General features: G+C 39.9%; 1 protein-coding gene across 6 annotated transcripts in view; it reads right to left on the bottom strand.

Annotated features, from left to right (window-relative positions):
• The window catches only part of iqca1 (IQ motif containing with AAA domain 1), a 164,276-nt gene that overhangs the window by 59,658 nt on the left and 82,958 nt on the right, over positions 1-21,660 (bottom strand). For 5 of the 6 annotated variants that reach the window (XR_006312075.1, XM_043693071.1, XM_043693074.1 and 2 more), the window contains 2 exons: positions 14,876-14,991; positions 755-841 (listed from right to left, as the gene is read on the bottom strand). Coding sequence is in view for 5 of the 6 variants with exons in the window: in XM_043693071.1 (XP_043549006.1) it covers positions 755-841; positions 14,876-14,991 (203 nt within the window). In the remaining variant the exon portion in view is untranslated. The remainder of the gene's footprint in view (positions 1-754; positions 842-14,875; positions 14,992-21,660) is intronic. The other variant, XM_043693070.1, reaches the window with a different exon arrangement.

Genomic DNA, 21,660 nt, shown 5'->3' with positions numbered 1-21,660 from the left:
GAACTCAGCACCGCCTTCCTAACCTGCAATCTTCTTCCTGACCTCTCCGCCCCCACCCCAGTCTGACCTATCACCCTCACCTTGACCTCTTTCCACCTATCGCATTTCCAACGCCCCTCCCCCAAGTCCCTCCTCCCTACCATTTATCTTAGCCTGCTGGACACACTTTCCTTATTCCTGAAGAAGGGCTTATGCCCGAAACGTCGATTCTCCTGTTCCCTGGATGCTGCCTGGCCTGCTGCGGCTGGACACACTTTCCTTATTCCTGAAGAAGGGCTTATGCCCGAAACGTCGATTCTCCTGTTCCCTGGATGCTGCCTGGCCTGCTGCGCTGTTCCAGCAACACATTTTCGGCTCTGATCTCCAGCATCTGCAGACCTCATTTTCTCCTATAAGGTCACCTCTCAGCCTCTGATACTCCAGGGAAAACAGCTCCAGCCTATTTAACATCTCCCTATAGCTCAAATCCTCCAACCCTCGAAACATCCTTGTAAATCTTTTCTGAACCCTTTCAATTTCCACAACATCCTTCCAACAGGAAGGAGACCAGAATTGCACGCAATATTCTAAAAGTGGCTTAACCACTGTCCTGGACAGCTGCAACATGACCTCCCAACTCCTGTACCCAATACTCTGACCAATAAATGAAAGCACATCAAATACCTTCTTCACTATCCTTTCTACCTGAGACTCCACTTTCAAGGAGCTATGAACCTGCACTCCAAGGTCTCTTTGTTCAGCAACAGTCCCTTACCTTCTTCCCACCTTTCTTCTTTGAACCTTTATCCCTGTCCACTGCTAGTTTTAAATTCTTCAGTTCCTGTCTCATTAGCTCATCTACCTGTAATATGAAAGAGCATATATGGTATTAATTAAACTTTCACCAGATCACTGGGTCTTCATACATAAGTTCTGATTGAGCTGCTTCAGAATAAGATTACATTCCACATATGCATATATAGATAAATGAATATGCATGCATATAATATTAAATAGATCAAAAAAACTAAATAAAGCAAAAAAATTGTTAGGTATACACTAAAATCAATCAACACCTGGAGAAAAAGAGTTACATGTAAATTCTACATGTTTCAAACATCTGGCTTTTAAACAATGAAAAAGGGAAGACAAATGGGTAAAAGCCCATTTTAAAGTCTGTTTATTCATCACCAATAGTTATTTAAAAGAGTTTAACCATTACTTTTCTAATCAACCTATTCAGAGATGTTATTGCACACATCTCGGGTAGGTGAGACTTGAACGCAAACTTCCTGGTTCAGGGGTAGGGGCACTACCACTACACCACAAGAAGGCCCCTGTGAATAGCTCATAAAAGGCTTTTAGAATCAAGTTATAAAGATGCAAAAGGGATAAGAAAGGATAATGTGATAAAACATCAAAAACATATTAAGAAAAACAAAATTTAAATGAAACCAGCAGAACTGAAGATGTATAAGAGAAACCGGAAAATCAGGAGGTCTAATGTTACTGGAACGTTTCCTGCAGAACCACAGAAGGGAATGGAGGAAAAAAGCGTGCTTAATAATGGAATTACATTGTAAATAATAGAAATGGGAGATGTGCTTGGAAAATGACAATAAGAGACAGTCTGTCACTGTAAAGCAGGAGAGTGGAGGTGTGATTACATAGGACAGATACAGTCAAGGAAAGCTGACCACAGGAAACAGCAAACCTTGGTGAGGGAAAAGGACATTCCATAACTTGTAAAATTGTTTGCAACATTGTTACAGGAAACCTGACTCCTATGACACTGCATCATTACCTGATGTTTTTCTGTCCCATCTTTATTTTATAGAAGGACTCAAGTTTAAATGAATGCAACTGTTTTAAGAAAAGCTTGAAGTATTAGTAGGTCTTTTATTTGTCTTTATAGTCGTTGAAACCAATTACATTTCCAACATTTTCTATTTTTATTTTACATTTCATGATATGCTTATGATAATAAATGAAGAATTCAGTTTGTGAGCACAGAAAAAAAAGTCAGAAATTGCCAAAACTCAGCAGGTCGGGTAGCATCTGTGGAGAGAGAAACAGAGTTAACATTTTGAGTCAGTGACCCTTCTTCGGAACTGACTGTAGCTAGGAAAAGGTGCTGAAGACAGGGGATGGAGGAGTAGAGATATAGAAATATAGAGCGCAGAAACAGACTCTTTGGTCCAACTCATCCCATGCCGAGCAGATAGCCTAAATATATCGAATTGCTTTGGCCAGCATTTGACCCATATCCCTCTGAACCCTTCCTATTCATATATCTATCCAGATACCTTTTAAATCTTGTAATTGTATCGGTCTCCATCACATCCTCTGGCAGCTTATTCCATACTTGCACCACCCTCTGTATGAAAAAGTTGCCCCTTAGGTACCTTTTAAATCTTTCCCCTCTTACATCAAACCTATGCTGTCTAGGTTTGGACTCCCCCATCCCAAGGAAAAGACTTTGCTATTACCCATGCTCGTCATGATTTTATACACCTCTATAAGGTTGCCCCTCAACCTCTGAAGCTCCAAGGTAAATAACCCCAGCCTTTTCAGCTTTTCCCTATAGCTCAAACCCTCCGACCTTTGCAAATTCCTCGCAAATCTTTTCTGAACCCTTTCAAGTTTCACAACATCCTTCCTATAGAAGGGAGACCAGAATTGCATGCAGTATTCCAATAGTAGCCTAACCAATCCTGTACAGCTGCAACATGGCCTTCCAACTCCTATACTCAATACTCTGACCAATAAATACAACCATACCAAACGCCTTCTTCACTATCCTACCTACTTGTGACCCCAATTTCAAGGAATTATTAACCTGCCCTACAAGGTCCCTTCGTTCAGCAATACTCCCTAGAACCTTACCACTTCGTGTATAAGTCCTACCCTGATTTACCTTTCCAAAATGTAGCACCTCCCATTCATCTAAATTAAACTCCATCGCCATTCCTCGGCCCATTGGCCCATCTGATCAAGATTCCATTGTATTCTGAGGTAACCTTCTTCATTGTTGGTAAACAATAGATGGAGATGGAGCCCAGAAGGAGAGAACAGCAACTAGGCAGACAAAGCGATGGGTAATGGTGATCCAGGGAGAATGAGAAGTTACTAATGGTGACCATTAGTGAGTGAAAATGGGTTGGATGTGATGAGAGCAGCCCATGTGATAATAAGGCCTGGTAGGTGCGGGTGAAGGAAGGACATGGGAGGAGGTGTTCAGGTACTAAAAATATTGAATCGATACTGAGTCCTGAAGGCTGCCGCGTCCTCAAGTGGAAAATGAGGTGCTGTTCTTCCAACTCGCGCTGAGCCTCACTGGAGCACTGCAGCAAGCCTGAGACAGGGATGTTGGCCAGGGAACAAGATGGCATGTTGAAGCGTCACTCTCTAAGGACAGAATGTGGGTGTTCCTAAAAGCAGTTGTCCGGTCTACACTTTGTCTCCCCAATGTAGAGCAGATCACATTGTGAGCTTTACCTGTAAGGTGTGTCTCGGGCCTTGGGTAGTGAGGAGAGAGGAGGTAAACAGGCAGGTGTTATACCTTCCACAATAGCATGGAAAGGTGCCTTGGGGGCTGTGGGGAGGTGTTGGGAGTGGAGAAGGAATGAACCAGGGTGTCCTAGAGGTGACGGCCCCTGTGAAATACTGACAAGCGAGGGGAGGGGAAAATGTGTCCGCTGATCACATTCTGCTGGAGTTGGCAGAAATACAGCTAATGATCCTTTGGGTGTAAGTGTTGTTGGAGTGGTTACTGAGGACAAGGGTAATCCTCTCTGAGGGAAGGGAAGTGCAGGAAATGGTTGGACACCACTAAGGGCCCCCTGCAGAAGATGGAGTCATCAAAACTGATGGCACTCCTTGTGAGCAGAGATATGAATTATGCAACTTGATTCTGCTTCCTGCATGCCACAATAAATTCTGGACTTTATAGGGAGAAGAAAGAGGGGAGCGTTATTAATTTTGAAAGGAACCTATTTTAGATGCTTCCAAGTGTTCAAGTTCAGTCTGGAGAATAAAGTAGTTAAAATGCTCTTACCAAGTTTAAGTGAAGATTTTTGCAATTCAACAATCTGTTAGGCTGCAGTATATCTAAAACACAGAACCTTACGGATTGGCTGACATAATAAATCCGGGAAAGAATGAAAAACATATTTAACTTTACTAATGCCATTGATGTGTGAGAAAGCAGCTGTGTTTAATCCCATTTTTTATTAAGATTTCTCCCTTATCCTGTGATTTCCTTATCTTTAAAGACTTGTCTAACTCCCTTTTAAAATTATTACTCGATCAGCTTTCACAAACTTTCCAGGAAGATTTTATCCAGATCCTGACAACTTGATGTTTGAAAAGATTTCTCATCACGCCCTGAAATCTTCTGCTGGTAAGTCTGAAACTGTAACCTTTAGTTCTAATTTTAATATTTATGCTTGCAAATTCCCTCATTATCTTAAAAATCTTTACTGGATTACTTCTTAACCTTGCCCTGTTCTGAGATGAATGGTTCTAACATTTCCAAACCTCTCCTCAGAATTGAAGTCTTTCATCGATCTTTCATTTATTCTTGAAGTGCAGAATCCAAAACTTTCTGCAGTACTCCTCATGAGGCCTAAGCAGTGTTTTCAAAAATTCTGACTTGATATTTTTGCTTCCATATGTTACTCCACTATTTATAAACCCAAGAGGTCAGTGTGTGTATTCAACCACTTATCAAGCAAATGAAGAGAAGGTTGTGTTAAGAGGAAATGGACAGACTTGTTACAAATAAAGAAGGTGTACTAAAATGATTAGCATTAGTCACTTGGACAAGATCTGTATTCTAGATTGCTGAAAGAAGCTAAGGGAGAAATAGGTGAGGTATTGATCAAAATCTTTCAATTATCATTGGGTATATCAGTGGCACTGGAGGACCAGTGGTCGTTATTATATCTCTGTCCAAGAAAGAGACAATTTAGGAAATTACAATAATCTCCCCAGTGTCCAGCATGCATGGGAAATGGGTGGGTGCCGTTACATGAGAAATGTTACAGCAACTGCCACAAGATAAAAGTGCATTTTAAAAACAAGCAGCCAGGACCGCTCATAATCACCATCAATGAGATTTTAATCAAAAGGACAGAGAGAGGGAGAGGCAACCAAACAAATAGTTTCTGGAGTGAGGGAATCTACCCAGTCATGATAAGTTAGCTAGGTGAAAGTGAGGACTGTAGATGCTGGAGATTAGAGTCGAGAGTGTGGTACTGGAAAAGCACAGCAGGTCATGCAGCATCTGAGGAGTAGGAGAATCGACGTTTCGTGCAAAAGCCCTTCCTGTTGAAGGGCTTATGCCCAAAACATCGATCCACCTGCTGTGCTTTTTCCAGCACCACACCCTCGACCCATGATAAGTTAGTTGCTTTGCTTGTAATATCTTCAGGAAAACACAATTCTTATTTTCATTTTTGAATCTTGGACTATTGGCATGTTGGAGAACTACCTCGTGAAGCAGGGAGACACCTTTCTGAATACGGGTTGTCTGAGAGTTCTGGATATCTGGGTACAGTATAATGGGGACATTAATGTGAAGGTGAGTCAGCTGACTGTTGGTGATGAGGAGGTTATTGGAAATTAATTATCAAGAATGAAAGAAACTTTCATTTGGAAAAGTATGCGCTCAACAAGCGTTTTGAACTCTTTTGATGGAGAAACAGAGAAAGGTGATAAAAATAGTTCCGTGAATGTTTGTGTTACACACAAAAACATTTGAAAGGCATTTGAAAGGAAGCTTGCTGAAAAGATTGTAGCCCTTACAATTAAAGGTGACAGAATGTGGCTCAAAAGGCATCAAAGATCATAAGTTTTATAAACAGAGGCACAAAAGCAAGAAAGTTATAAGCACCCTTAATAAACCAAAACCTGAAACTGATGTGTTGGCAGGAATTTTCTGGATTTTAAAGTTTAATGGCATTGGGACTTTTTTGCAGATCCTGAAGAGGCCTTGACTGAAGCAATCATCTGCCCACCTGAAGCAATCATCTTCAGGGCAACTGATTAATAGGCTTCCTCTGCATTTGACATCTAATAAACTGGAATAATGGGAGGCATACCTGTGTCATAGGGATAACTGGTAATGCCAATAGGAGAGGTGATCATCACTCAAACAATGCGAGATCTGGAGCACATCAGAATAGAGGTCTTCCTGACAGGGTGTAGACAGCAAGTTTTAAAAGAAGGGCTATTAGTGCGGAAGAGGTGGGCCTCCACATAAATGTATATGGTTGTAGTTGATCCGTATACAGAAATGGGTGGTTAGGATTGGGAGTCTAATCATGACTTCCAAAAAGAAACTGGATAAGCACCTGATGGGAGAAGGAAAAGGTCAAGTTGAATGGGGCTAGCTGAGCCTCTTTGGCAGAAAGTCAGTCAAAACACCAAATGACTTCCTTCTGTCCTTTAACCATTCTATTAATTTATTGTAAGACTATAAGGCAAAACAGGCATTCCTTGACAGGCTGGATTTGTGAGGGGTGTGAGTGAAGGCAGGGAAAATGTCTCCAATTTGTGCAAAACAGTTTTTTTGGAGATGTTTAATAGTTTCCTTAGAAGAAAACAAGCCAGAATTTTTTTTAAAAATCTAGGTGACACAGTGGCTCATTGGGTAGCACTGTTGCCTCACAGCACCAGGGATCCGGGTTCAATTCTTGCATCATGTGACTGGATGGAGTTTGCACATCCTCCTCATGTCTGCATGGGTTTCCTCTGGGTGCTCCGGTTTCCTCCCACAATCCAAAGATGCGCAGGTCAGGTGAATTGGCCATGCTAAATTTCCCATAGTGTTCAGAGATGTGTAGATTAAGTGTATTAGTCTGGGGTAAATGTAGAGCAGTAGGAGAATTGGTCTGAATGGGGTACTCTTCAGAGGGTCGGTGTGGACTTGTTGAGCAAAAGGGCCTGTTTCCACACTGTAAGGATTCTATATCTAAAATATTCACAAATATTTTAACATAGTAATCAGGTCTTGCAATGTAGATTTTGCCCTCTAATGCCCTGCACTTCTACAGATATATGAATTAGGAGCAGAAGTTGGCTATTCAGCCTTTCAAAGTTGCTCTGCCAGTCAGTAAGACCATGGATAATCTGTTTGTGTTCTGAATTCCACATTCCTATTTATCCTGAGTAATCACTAAGAATTTCTCCACCCTAGCCTCAAAAACAATCAATGACCTTATCTCCACTGCCTTTTGAGACAGACTTCCAAAATTGCACAAACCTCAGAGAGAAAAAAAAAACCCTCATCCTTGTCCTGAAAGGGTGACCCTAATTTTAAAACTGTACCCCCTAGTTTTGAACTCACCCCCATGAATAAACATCATCAAGACCATTAACGTTTGATAAGATTCAGACAAATCACTCTTCACCCTTCTCAACACAAGTAAAAACAAGCCCAGCCTGCCCAATCTTTCCACAGAAGATAATCCACTAATTTCAGTGATCAATCGAGTAAATCTCAACTGAACAGCCTCTGACAAATTGGAAGCATTTTGTCAATGAGGAAACCAAAACTGCTTATAATATTTGACATGCTGTCACACAAATTCCCACCTTTACACTTTATATGCAGATGGTTAGAACTTCACATTTCAAAGTGGTATTTGCAAGGAACAATGTGCTGAATATTATTATAAGTAATTCCTGGCAAGCATAATTCAGCCATGCGCAAGCTCAACTGATAAGCTGAATTGTTTCTTTTCAATTCTGAATAGACTCAGGAGTGTTCAATAAGTGCTTCCAATTCCCAGAATCATGTTTAGTGTTTGAGATGTTCTGAAGTCTGTGAGCACAGGCTGATTGACAATAATCAGTATTCTGCCTGTTGCAAACAGCCAAAGTGACATACTGCTTGCTATGATCAAACAGTCATGAGGACATATTCTGGCATCATACCTGCAATGATATTACTGTTAAGAAGAATAATGTATCCAAATATTGTGTTCTTTCAATTAAACAAAAATTTGGGGTACAACTGTTCTCTGGTGCATTACCCATGGCAATACATCTACTAATCAAGTTGCCTTTTTAAATTTAAATGCAAGTTGGGGAACAATTATTCCCTAATACATTCTCTATGGCAAAGTCTCAATCAAGAAAAATCCTTTTTCTCATTCAGTATAAATTGTTGCCCCTTTAAAATTTTGTATATGTGCATCTATCTTGATTAGTGTAAGATGAAATGCTTGAACAGCATATCTCAATAACACATCTCTCAACACTGATTTTAAATGATTGAATGTGACTATTACAAAATATTCAAAACTGTTTGCTAGGTGCAAATTAAATAGTGATTGAAAATGGGTTTATCTCCCAAAATACGCAATATTAATACTCTACAATTGGAGAGTAACCTGGTTTTAAATTATAGGACACGACTTTTAAAAAATATACAAAACCATTTTCTAGTTTATTAGGGTGCAGTTATAAAAGCCATTGCGTAATAGAACTATCAGCACAGAAGCTCATTCATCATATCTAGCTCATGTCTGAAAGCGCAAGGGGGGGCTCATTGTTGTTCTGGGTGTGCCTCCTAATTCTTTGGGTGGGGTAAGCTCTTAGCATAACGTTTATAAAATTTGTACAACAGTTTGCAGAAACTCAACTTGCATTGAACGTGAGTTCCAATTAAAATTCCACGATCTCCAAATTTTGATTAATTGTGCCAAAGAAAAATAAATCAAGAAAACAATTCAGCTCACATATTTCCTCAACAAATATTTTCTCAAGTTCTCTTTAAAGTGATAGGATTAGGAATTGCCACAAAGTCATTCCTATTTCTATCTATTTAGGAAGCAATTTCAACTTAATCCAAGACTAAGCTAATAGGATTGATACAGCCACCTATTTTACACACCACCCAAACCTGGTGGGCTGTAAAATGGTAAGCAAATCCAAGCCTTTTGGGTGGGTTAGCCTAAAATTTTGGATCAGTATTGTCCTGAAAATATTTATGGGTGTCCTCTCACACTGAGGTCAAGTTTTCAGCTCAATGACTCAGATATTGATATGTTCCACCAGCTACTTTAAAAGAAATCATGCCAGGGTGAATAAATATCAGAATCTTAAAAGCAGTACCGTGTGTAAGAAAACAATGTTGTAAGATCCAGTGACTTCAGATAACTCTGTTAGAATAATGATATGTGCTTAAGATGTCTTTTTTGAATCAAAAAATTAAAATATCTCTAAAACGTGGGAAAAAGAAGCCTTTATCTTGTTATTCCTTGCAGATGGCAGCTGAAAGTAAACAAGATTAGACTTGAAATTTGGCACAGATTTAGAAGCTGTAAATGGTAAATAGAATTGAAGCCACTTCCTGTGGGATTTAAGCTGCGCTACTTATCAATAGATCCAATGTGGCAATCTGTGTTATTAAACAACCATGTCAGGTTTACAATTTGAGGGCTAACAAATTACACTTTTTTACAAATATTTGTGAAAATGAATAAATATTTGTTAGACAATTGAGTTTGGGGCTCAAGAATTTGTGTATACGAGTCAGAAAGGAAGAACTGAAGAGTTTTTAAGAACAGGAGTAAAAGCTATTGGCACAAGCTTTCTCCAGATCATTGTTCAGAAATCATTAATTAATTCAAAAAGAAATTCACAAATTGACTAATTTATTAATTGCGGAAATAATAAGCAAGCTATGACAGTAGCACATTTTATCCAATACTTCATGAGTATGTGCATGATCAGTCTTGCTTTTCTTTCATTTAAAGCATTTCTATACTTTTACCTCCTTTGGACTAAGAACAACTAACATGATAGGAGAAGCCTCATGTATTTATCTTTGAACAAAATCTTTGCGTAGTGCAAGAACATATTTTATTCTTGTATTTGTAGGCCAATATTTTCTCATACCTGGATCACGCTGCACATTGCCATAAACAATATACAACCAATGGAATCTGGACTAGGCCAGATCCCTTCAAAACATTTCAAGAAGGTAGTCCAGACCCTAACTTTTCAAGATGTTTTAAGCAGGTGTAAAGTGGATATTCCAGGAGTGATGCAGCTGGCCCAACCACTTAGTTTTAAACAAAACAGAATTTATTCGCATTACTACCAAATGAATCACAAACAAAAGAGAACATAGAATAAGTTAACTATTTAAAACTCTTTCGTAACTTAATGACACTGCTGCAAATACTTGCAACAGCCTCATAAAGACCCCTTTGGCAAAGAAAGGTAAAATCAAACACAGGTTATTACAGGAGAGATGTTAGACAGAGGGAGAACTAGCATGGAGCTGTTTCTTTCACCAGCAGCCTCAAAAACTGACTGCTTGCTAAAACCAAACCATAACAAATAGAGAAAAGCTGAGCTGGTAGATCTGGTCACTACCCTTTCATTGTACAAGTATTTTAAAAAATAAAACACTTAAAAACTTCTTCAAGTAGATAAACCCAGACATTTCAGAACCTGTGTTTACGTTAAAGCCACAGCATCGTAGTTCCAAATACTGATCCTTACTCTAAGTTCTTCACTCTTATTCCTGACACTCCTTGCACTGAAGCAGACACACTTTAGCCCATCCTTTTGTTTTATCAACTGTGTATCCTTCCTAATAGGCTCTCTGCATTCTATTTCTGCCCGATCCTCTGATAACTACCCTCTCCTCTGATCTGTAGCTCTGGTTCCCATTCCCTGCCAAACTAATTTAAACCCTCCCAAAGTGCTTTAGCAAATCTTCTGCCCTGGACATTGGTGCCCCTCTATATTAAGTGTAACCTGTCTAACTTGTAACTAGTGGTGTGCCACAGGGATTCATGCTGGGGCCACAATTGCTTACAATATATATTAGTGACTCTGAAAAGGAATGTGAATGCACAGAAGCCTAGATGACGGATGACACAAAAATAGGTGGGAAGGATGGCAGAAAGAGTCTGCAGAGAGACACAGACAGGTTGGAGAGTCTGCAAAAGCTTGGCAGATGGAAAATAATTTGGAAACATATGAAGTTATGCACTTTGGCAGGAATAGAGGAACTGAATATTATTTAAATGGAGAAAGACTGCAGAATGCTACAGAACAGAAGAATTTAGGACTCTTTGCCATGAATCACAAAAAGGCTAGCATCCACGTTCAGCAGGTAATAGGGAAGGCAAATGGAATGTTGGCCTTTATTTCAAAGGGAATAGATTTTAAAATTAGGGAGGTTTTGCTAAAACTATACAAGGCATTATTCAGACCACAAGTGACAGCTTTGAGTCCCTTCTCTAGGGAATGATATTCTGGCATGAGAGGCAGTCCAGTGAAGTTTCACTAAGCTAATACCAGGAATGGAGGAACTGTCTTATGGGAAGAGGTTGAGTAGATAGGGCTTATTCATTGGAATGTAAAGAATTTGAGGTCACCTTACTGAACCATACAAGATTCTTAGAGGACTTGACAGGGTAGATGCAGAACAGTTCATTCCCCTTGTGGGAGAGTCTAGAACTGGAGACGGCAAATCTCAAACTAAGGGGTCACACATTTAACAGAGATGAGGACAAATTTCTTTCTTAGAAGGTTGTAAATCCTCTGGAATTCTTGACTGCAGAAGGTGGTTGAGGCTTGGGTCATTAAGTATTTTCAAGGCTGAGTCAGACAGATTCTTAATCAGTAAGGGAATCAAGGGTTTTGCGAAAAAGGCATGAAACTGAACAAGACTATTGCTATTATAAAAAGACCACTGAATCTTCAAGTTGACACCTTCATAAACACCACATCCATCCATTTCTTGAATGAGAAGTTGGTGAATGACCACACCATGATGTTCCTGCACAGCACCCTGGAAGTTGCTATGATTCATGTAACACTGAGGATTTTAAGAGAACAGTTCAGTGGAACATTTGAGAGAGATAGGAGGTACACTGAATGATTCTTATAAAGACCACATTTTGTTAATTTGCTTTACTTTTAGATTATGGACCAAAATGGGAAAAGGAAACAAATTTAAACCAAACAGAGTATGGAAGGCGATGTTGCAGCTTTAAAATAAGCTAAGGGAACTCATTGTGAATTGCAACAACACTGCTGCTCTGTTGAAGCAGTTGGGGAGGATTGCTGAACTAATTAGTGATAATGGTGTGTGTTCAAGGCAGCTTTGCCAAGAGTCAGGCTGTTGATTGGTTTTCAATCAGGACCAGCTGTGTGAGCCAGGAATGTTCTGCGTGACAACAACGCTTTGATTGGCTCCTGGGCAAATGGACAACCTGCACGTGATCAATACAGAAGCAAAGACTTCAGAATATAAAAAAGGTGGCATTCTTTATCTCTGCAGAGAAGTAACAAAGAATTGGAAGATAGCTGGCTACTCTCGCTCACCATATAAAAGATGCCGCCTCTAATCAGTGACTGAGAGATTGGACATTTAATGTGCCAGCTGCATTATATCTTCAGTGAAGAACCGAGTAGATTTGGGATGAAATTGATAGGAGATCAGAAGGACACAGATGAAGCAATCCTGTGTACTGATGCTATTTAACTGTGTTCCCCAAATATTTTTTTCTCTCCACCCATAACATTGATGTTTTAATTTGTCAATGTTTGCACGTTTATGTAGGGGTTTAAGAAGGAGTAGAATTTAAGTTAGAAAGTTATAAGTTGATAATTCTTATTTTGTTTGCCTGTAATTAAAATGTATTTAATTGTAATAAATAATAGCCTGTTGTTAAGTATAGAACTCTGGTCCAAGTTTTCCATGAACCTGAGTTCATCACACAGGAGCATTGAGAACTTTGAGTAATTTGATTAAATCTTTAGGTTTTGTGAAGGTCCTGGGAGTACTGGTGCTTCATTATCAGTGTGCTGTCCCAACCCATAGTTGTTCCAAGAATCTGTGATTTTTGTGGCCTATCAATGGCCTTTGGACTGAGGCTGCATTGTGCTTTACAGGCTTAGACGTGAACATTTGTTGATCAGGATAGCAGCAGAAAGCAGTTCTCTCTCTCTCTCAGTCACTAAAAGACAAATCTTAAAGCAAAACTAGCTAAAAGCTCTCTCAGTGAAGTAGTTTGAAAGCCTGAAAAAGTTTCAAACATCAGGACCGAACTGTTTCCCACGTGAATCTGAAATCTAACCTGAAGGTCTGTTACTGTCACGAATTTGATTTTATAAACAGAGAGCCTAAAGAACTACGAGAGTTAACTCATGCCACCTTCTGAATTCATACCTTTATAAAAAGGGATCTTTTTACTCTTTTGGCCAATTTCTTTTCAAATTTGTAAGGTCTCTGCAGATGGTATTGCATTGTTTTGTCTTTGCATGATTATGTACATATGGGATTAATGGGAAATAGTTGAATTCTGAATAGTGGTTTAGTTCTCATTTTCTTTTGTTTTGCCACTTTCATAAATAATAAGTCTTGCTTGTAATGGCAGTTATTCAAATTTATTAGAGAAGCCTGATGGACATTGTATAACGCTGTAGAAAACAAAAGAAAGACAAATTTAACATTTCAGCGCAACAACATTCTGTTGAAACTGTACAAAATGATATTTGGGCCACAGACAGAGTATTGTGTCCAGCTCTGGAATCCACACTATAGGAGAAATGTGATTATATTTGAGAGGATGCAGAGGAGGTTTCTCAGGATGTTGCTTGGGCTGAGAGTTTTAGTTGTTAAGAGAGATTGGCTGAACTGGAGCTATTTTCCTTGGAGCAGAGAAGACTGAGGGAAGGACATGATTGAGACATATAAAATTATGATGGTACACACAGGATAGACAGGAAGGAAATGTTTCCCCTTTGTGGAGGGATCAATGACCAGGGGTCATAGATTTAAGATAAGGGGCAAGAGGTTTCGAGGGAAGGTGAGGAAAATCTTTTTCACTCAGAGGCTGGTGGGATTCCGGAACTTACTGCCTGTAAAACTGGTAGAGGCAAATACCTACAAAATATTTAAGAAATATTTAGACAAAAGTGTCTGAATGGGTATATGAATCAGAAGGGTTTAGAAGGACATGGACTAAACGCTGACAAATGGGACTAAGTCAGAATGGAATGTCTGGTCAGCATGGAAGAGTTGGACCAAAGAGTCTGCTTCTACGCTGTATGACTCTTACAATTCTATAACTTTATTTTGGGTGATTTGCTAAACCATTTCATTAAAATTCATGGAGTAGTGAGGCTTGATTGCCAATGTACTCTTCCTATCAGAGTGAAAACAGTACCTTGTGAAGTGCTTCCAGCATTAGTATTGTAGAATGTAATCCTTCTTTACAACGTGAATACAATGAATAGCATAAACTATGTAATCCTCTGGAAAACATTCTTCTAATATCAGCTACCATTTGGATAACTATCACAATATTGATTATTATTGATTGCTGTCTCTTTCTCATGGCAGGAATTCCTTACAGGTGTTGCTTTTGTACCTGCACTAAGATGCATTCCCCCACACAAGGCCGTCCCTGTAATGTGCACTGCTTCTCGGGTCACCAGGCCTGACTCCACCATGCACCTACCACCCTCAGACAGAAACTCCAGCAGTGTCTCCTGACTTGGGTTCGGATGTCAGGAAATTTCTTGACTGCTTTGAGAGGAAAAAAAGCCACGTCAAGATTGGAAAAAAACATGAGGGAATATAGAGTGGATGAAGAGCCAGGGACTGTGTGTCAAAAGTTGGAGATTTTAAAAACTGGATTGTAGGAGGTAGAGATGATTGATGGAGGTTAAGTGCTGAACAGTTTAATAGGAAAGAATGAGGTAGAGTGGAAAACAAGACAGTTGATCTTGATTTATACTGTCGATATAGAGAGGAGGAAATTCTAAGGCCATCCATACACTTTTTCTAGAGTTTGTTGTGTTTGTGACCTTGAGCACCACTGCCACAATTCAAGATTGTTTTGTTTTTGGACTACACCTTCAATACCTGCACCCTGATTTCCTCCTCCACCTCTTTGCGTTTCTCTTCCTTGATGAGTTCAGTAACGTACTTCTGGGAAAAGTTTGTGTCCTCATTTCGGTTCTTCCATGTCACTGCAGCACAAGAAGAGGAAAAGAAGTTGAGACTTTATTGACAGAGCAGATGGTCAACAGTTTAACAAATGCTACTATTGACTCTTGTTTGTTTTCTCCCCCAAGGCAGAAACAGGAAACGAGATAAAAAAAAGAAAGAGCTCCCATTTTCTGTTAACGCATAGTGTATAGCAAGTTAGATCGAGCATTTACTGCAGCATTGTAGACTGAAGGTGTAAAAGGCTCTGTGTTTAAGGAGGTCTGCATTCACCACAGAGAGAAGGAAAATATCAAAGGCAGATAACTTAGCCTATTCTAGCCCCACCCTGTCTGGTAGTTGATAAGCCAGCAATGTTGGCAGTTGTTTTGCAGCAAGTTCCCTAGTTGGTTCGATATAAGTAATCATAGTCATACAACACGGAAACAGACAACCAGTCCATGCCAAACATAATCCCAAACTAAACTAGTCCCACCTGCCTGCTCGTGGCCCATATACCTTCAAACCTTTCCTATTCAGGTGCTTATCTAAGTGTCTTTTCTTCACATCAATTAATACAATAAAATCTACAGTTAGTTTACCTGAAAGACAGGAATCATAAAATAATGATTTGAGAAGTTAAAAAAGTCTCAATACCATCACAGGACAAATGGAGAGCCAGTCTATTCAAATAAAATCAAATACTATGAATTTTGGTAATCTGAAATAAACACACAGGATGCTGAAGAAACTCAGCAGGTCTGGCAGCATCTGTGGAGAAAACCCAGAGTTAATGTTTCGAGTCCAGTATCCGGAGCTAAAAGGAAATGTAACTCTACAGATACTGCCAAACCTGCTGGGTTTCCTCAGCATTCTATGTATTTGAGCCACTATACACAGCTAGCCAATATCTGTTTCTCAAATGGGTATGGTCAATTTTTTAAAAATGTATACATATGTGTTAAAAAAGTAAAAAAGAATCTAAAATGCAATTAGAATCTTGGTGGGAGAAGTGGAAGTGACACACTGTTTTGCTCCAGATATTTGAAAAATAACATCAGGAAGCAAGTTGAATTAACCCCTTGGTAATTAGGATGTGTGCCATCCATTCACAATGTCATAAGGGTTCCTGCACAATCTTATTATGGTCCTCTCCCACGTTCCTCTGAATAAAAGACAGGATACCAGTTGCAAGAGTATTTACGCTATTCTAGGAAACAGAAATCCTTGACGCATAAGATTTTACTGGCATTTTTATTTCTCAGACCCACCTAAATTACTCTGTCAATAACATTGTCAAGTAGCTGAAAAGAATAGTTAGGAATATGACTTCACTAGAATGAATTGAATTGGATGCCTCAGAAGGCTGAAGAATATAAAGTAATCTGTAGACTAGATCATTTAGTTATGTTTACAAAATCAAGGAAGAGAATATTGTTTTGTTCCAGCAAAGTGGCTGTACTATTTGTAAAATCATCAAATAAACGTCAAGTGAAAATACATGAACTGAACTATAGAGGATCCCTATATACACCTTAGAGTGCAGTAAACTTCCAATGTCTCTGGTGCCTAACTGCAAGTTAAGTTCATCAGTACAGTATTATAGGACACCAGATTATAGTCCAACAGGTTTATCTGAAATCACAAGTTTCCTGACCAACGAGCAGTGCTCCAAGAGCTTGTGATTTCAAATAAACCTGTTGGTCTAGAATCTGGTGACTCCTGAACCATCCACCGCAGTCCAACACTGGCACCTCTACATCATCATTGGTATTACATATGCAAACCAACATGCTTTTTGAAATGTACAACTGAGATCTCTTGCTTATCTATGATATTGTGGGGATTCATGCAAATTTCCTTGAACACATCAATATACGCCAATGCAAAAGCATGTGAATGAGCTTCCAGTTCATGGCAACCAACAATATCATCTGCCCACCACACGGAAAAGGCCAACTTCACATTCCAGTTTACAGCAAGCCTGATAAAATAAAGACATAAGACTATAAGAAAAGGTATCAGGAGTAAGCAACTTGACCTTCAAGTCTGCTTTGTCATTCAAGGCTTAGCATGGTTCAATGGGGAAATACCTCTCATTCTCCTGAATGCTCAGGACTACAAGCCTGGTCTACCCAATATCTTCTTATGGAATGACTGCCTCATCCCAGAAACCTGACGACTAAACCTGTATTGCCATCCTCTAAGACAAGAGACCAAAACTATACACATACTCAAGATGCAGGGTCATCAAGGCCATACACAATTACAGTGAAACTCCTTCATCTCTATACCCCAATATCTTTGTAGGTAATAACCATGGCATCTGTTACCATACTATCTGGCCTTTCCAGTAGTAGAAACTGTCTTTGGTTGTACCCCCTGCAGGACCACAACACTGGTCCTGATGCGTTGGTTGATGACACATGCTGCAGACACACTCATAAACCTGCCATATACCCTCCAACTCTGCTGACTAATTCTTGGCTTATTGCAGTTCGTGACTATCCAATAATCCATACTTTATATGTGCCCCTGAGGGTGAGTTTGCAGATATCTGCTAAAGTTTGTGCCACTGGCTCATTAATTATGTTTAGCCCTTCAACCTCTCCATTTGGTCTGTCACTAATCAACTATACTGGCCACAACTGGAAATAGCATCGGTTGTTAGGAGGGAGCGGTTGGAAAGAATGTCTAAATTGGGTCCATGCTATTTTGCCATGGAACATGCCTCCATTCTTGCTCTCATGAGGTTTGTAAAATTGTGCATAATATGACTATTTATAAAACTCAAGAACCCAAATCCTCTGCTCTGCCTTTGTGAGGGGCAGGTCATGCCTCACAAGCCTTATTGACTTCTTTGAGGACGTGACAAAACACAGCGATAAAGGCAGAGCAGTGGATGTAGTGTATATGCATTTTAGTAAGGTGTTTGATAAGGTTCCCCATGGTTGGCTCATTCAGAAAGGAAGGAGGCATGGGATGCAGGGAGATTTGGTATCTGGATACATATTTAACTGGCCAACGGAAGACAGAGGGTGATAGTAGATGGAAAGTATTCAGCCCGGAACTCAGTGACCAGTGGTGTTCCTTAGAGATCTGTTCTTGGACCTCTGCTCTTCGTGATTTTTATAAATGACTTGGATGAGGAAGTGGAAGGTGGGTTAGTAAGTTTGCCAATGACACGAAGGTTGGTGGAGTGATGGATAGTGTGGAGGGCTGTTGTAGATTGCAACAGGACATTGACAGGATACAGAACTGAGCTGATAAGTGGCAGATGGAGTTCAACTTGGAAAAATGTGAAGTGATTCATTTTGGAAGGTGGAATTTGAATACAGAATGCAAGATTAAAGGCAGGATTCTTGGCAGTGTGGAAGAAAACAGGAATCTTAGGGTCCATGTCCATAGATCTCTCAAAGTCGCTACCCAAGTTGATAGGGTTGTTAAAAAAGCATATGCTGTGTTGGCTTTGCAGGAGGATTGAGTTTAAGAGCTGCAAGGTTTTACTGTACCTTTACAGAGCCTGGTCAGACCACACTTGGAATATTATGTTCCGTTCTCGTTGTCTCATTATAGGAAGAATGTGGAAGCTTTAGAGAGGGTGCAGAGGAGATTTACCAGGATTCTGCCTGGTCTGAAGGGCATGTCTGATGAAGAAATGTTGAGGGAGCTAAGGCTTTTCTCACTGAAGCAAAGAAGGGTGAGAGGTGACTTGATAGAGGTGTACAAGATGATGAGAGGCATAGATAGGGTGAATAGGCAGAGACTTGTTCCCAGGGCAGAAATCGCTATCACAAGAGGGCATCATATTAAGGTGATTGGAGGAAGATTTAGGGGAGATTTCAAAGGCTAGTTCTTTACACAGAGAGTGGTGGGTGCGTGGAATGCATTGCCAACGGTGGTAGTAGAGTCAGATACATTAGAGACATTTAAACAACTCTTTGAAAGACACATGGATGATAGTAAAATGAAGGGTATGTAGGTTAGTTTGATCTTAGAGTAGGATAAAAGGTCAGCACAACATCAAGGGCCAAAGGGCCTGTACTGTGTTGTACTTTCTATGTTCTACTCTCTCGCTATGTAGAGCAAATGGTACATTAGCCTTCAAAGTGAGAGGATTCAAGTGCAAGAGCAGGGATGTCTTGCTGCAATTATACAGGACCTTGGTGAGACCATACCTGGTGTATTGTGTTCTACTATGGAGGGAATGCAGTGAAGGGTTAACAGACCAATTCCTAGAATGAAAGAACTAATATATGAAGAGAGGCTGGATCAGTTAGGACTATATTCAGTTTAAAAGAGTTGAAAAGAATGAAAAAGAATCCCACAGAAACCTATAAAATTCTGACAGGACTTGATAGGAAGATATTCTCCCCGACTAGGGAGTCATAAACCAGGAGTTACAGTTTAACATGAGGGAAGGCCAGTTAGGACTGAGATGAAGAGAAATTACTTCACCCAGAGATTGGTGAGCCTGGGGAATTCTCTGCTACAAAATGCAGTTCGGGACAAAACATTGAATGCTTTCATGAAGGAGTTAGATATAGTTCCTAGGGATAAAGAGGTCAAAGGGTATGGGGAGAAAGCAGGAACAGGGCACTGAGTTAGATAATCAGCCAAGACCATATTGAAACATACAGCAAGCTGAATGGCCTACTCCTGCTCCTACTTTCTCTGCATTGCCACATTCAGAAATAATGCACAAACAACTGCACACTCTTTAGATTTGTGCCAATCTCACCTCTCCTCATCCCTTCTTCCAAAATGCACCATCTCACACTTCATTGCATTAAATTCTGTTCCTCCTTTTTTCTGTCCATTCTACTCACATACTGCTATTTTATTGTAATTGATTGGCGTCATCCTCAATATGTGTCATACCTGCAAGTTCAATATCATTGCCAAATTTTGAAATTTTGTTCTGTATTTGAGTATCTAATGCAATTAATTTACATCAAAAAGGCAATGTAGCTAGAATTAAAGCTTGGGGAGCACCCCCACTGTCTTCCAGTGTGAAGAAGACTGTACTTTTCCTCTTTTCTGTTCTTCAACCCATATTGTTGTCCTCTCAAATTCTCAAAGTTACCCAACATTTCAGGTGTAATTTGCTCAAAATTTTATATTTTAAATTTCCTTCTTTACTTGCATCAAGTCTATTGTATGTACTACTCAAGCCCTTGCAAGAAACTTGTAACCACACTTCAACTCCAACATTGTTCTTGAGGTGCTGGATATGGCCCTTGGCGATGCACACTCTGAACTCCCTTACACAGTGTCAGCAATAGTCCCTTGACAAACTTCTGTCTTTGAATTTGAGAAACAGGAAGACAAATCTAGACTGACAGTACACTGCAGCACTGAGGAAGCTCTGCATTGTTGGATGTCCTGTCTTTTGATTGAGGAGTTAACCTGACGCTGTCATGTCTTTCAAATCAACATAACATCTTTCAAAGAAAAGCAAGGGAGTTCAACCTGGTATTCTGTCCAATATTTGCCACAATGCCCAAAAAAGAGATTATCCAATCGTTATTAATTGCTGTTTGTGGGAATTACTCATGTGTAAATCAGTTGCTTTTTTATGGTGTAACTGTTCATACATTTCAAAAGTGATTAACTGTTTGGAGACATCTACTGTTTATGAAACCTGCGGTACAATCAGAGGTTTTTGTTTTGCCATCTGTTAAATTTGCTGTTGCTCTGAGATTCTGTATAATTCATCTTTTTACGGCATGGCTGAAACTGCGTTTTGCTTATACAAGCATCTCATTTGTAAACACGTTCTCTGATTTCATTTCACTGTCTTTGGGATAACACATTGGCCTATTTATGCTGCTTTTCATGGGAAAGTCACCCAGTTATAGAAGGGATATTATCAAGCTGGAGAGGGTTCATAAGATATTTACCAGGATGTTGCTGGATATGGAAGGTTTGAGTTATAAAGAAAGGCTTGATAGACTGGGACTTTTTTTCACCAGAGTGTAGGAGGTTGAGAGTTGGCCTTATAGAAGTTTATAAAATAATGAGGGGCATAGATAGGGTTAATGGTAGGTGTCTTTTCCTTAGGATTGGTGATTTTAAGACTGAGATGTGTTGATCAGTACTTTTCATGAAAGTCATAGGTCATGTCTATAGGCCGAACCACTAACTGTGTAAGTCCTGCCCTGGTTAGTCTTACGCAAATGCAACACCTCATATTTATCTAAATTAAACTCCATCTACCATTTTCAGTTCACTGCCCAGTTGATCAAGATCCCAATGTCATTTGGGAAGTCACCAAACAGATTGAAATAATTTGTTAGCAATGTGCAGAGGTGAAGTTGAAGTATTGGAGGCACTGCACAGCCCTCCAAACAACCCATCTTCCAATTTTTCATTTACCAGCCAGACCCCAGGTGGGTGTGTGGAATGCTCTGCCCCAAAAGGCAGTGGAGGCCCAGTCTCTGGATTCGTTTAAGAAAGAGTTGGATAGAGCTCTCAAGGATAGTGGAATCAAGGGTTATGGAGATAAGGCAGGAACAGGACACTGATTGAGGAAGATCAGCCATGAGATCCTCCCACTTCCTCCAAACGAAAGGAGTAGCCATGGGCACCCGCATGGGCCCCAGCTATGCCTGCCTCTTCGTAGGATATGTGGAACAGTCCATCTTCCGCAACTACACTGGCCCCACCCCCCACCTTTTCCTTGTATCAGCGCTGCCTCGTGCTCCCACGAG

Source organism: Chiloscyllium plagiosum, chromosome 7, assembly GCF_004010195.1.
Source record: "Chiloscyllium plagiosum isolate BGI_BamShark_2017 chromosome 7, ASM401019v2, whole genome shotgun sequence".
NCBI lineage: Eukaryota > Metazoa > Chordata > Chondrichthyes > Orectolobiformes > Hemiscylliidae > Chiloscyllium > Chiloscyllium plagiosum.
The sequence above is the reverse complement of the archived record's forward strand: the minus strand, read 5'-3'. Positions and strand labels throughout refer to the sequence as shown.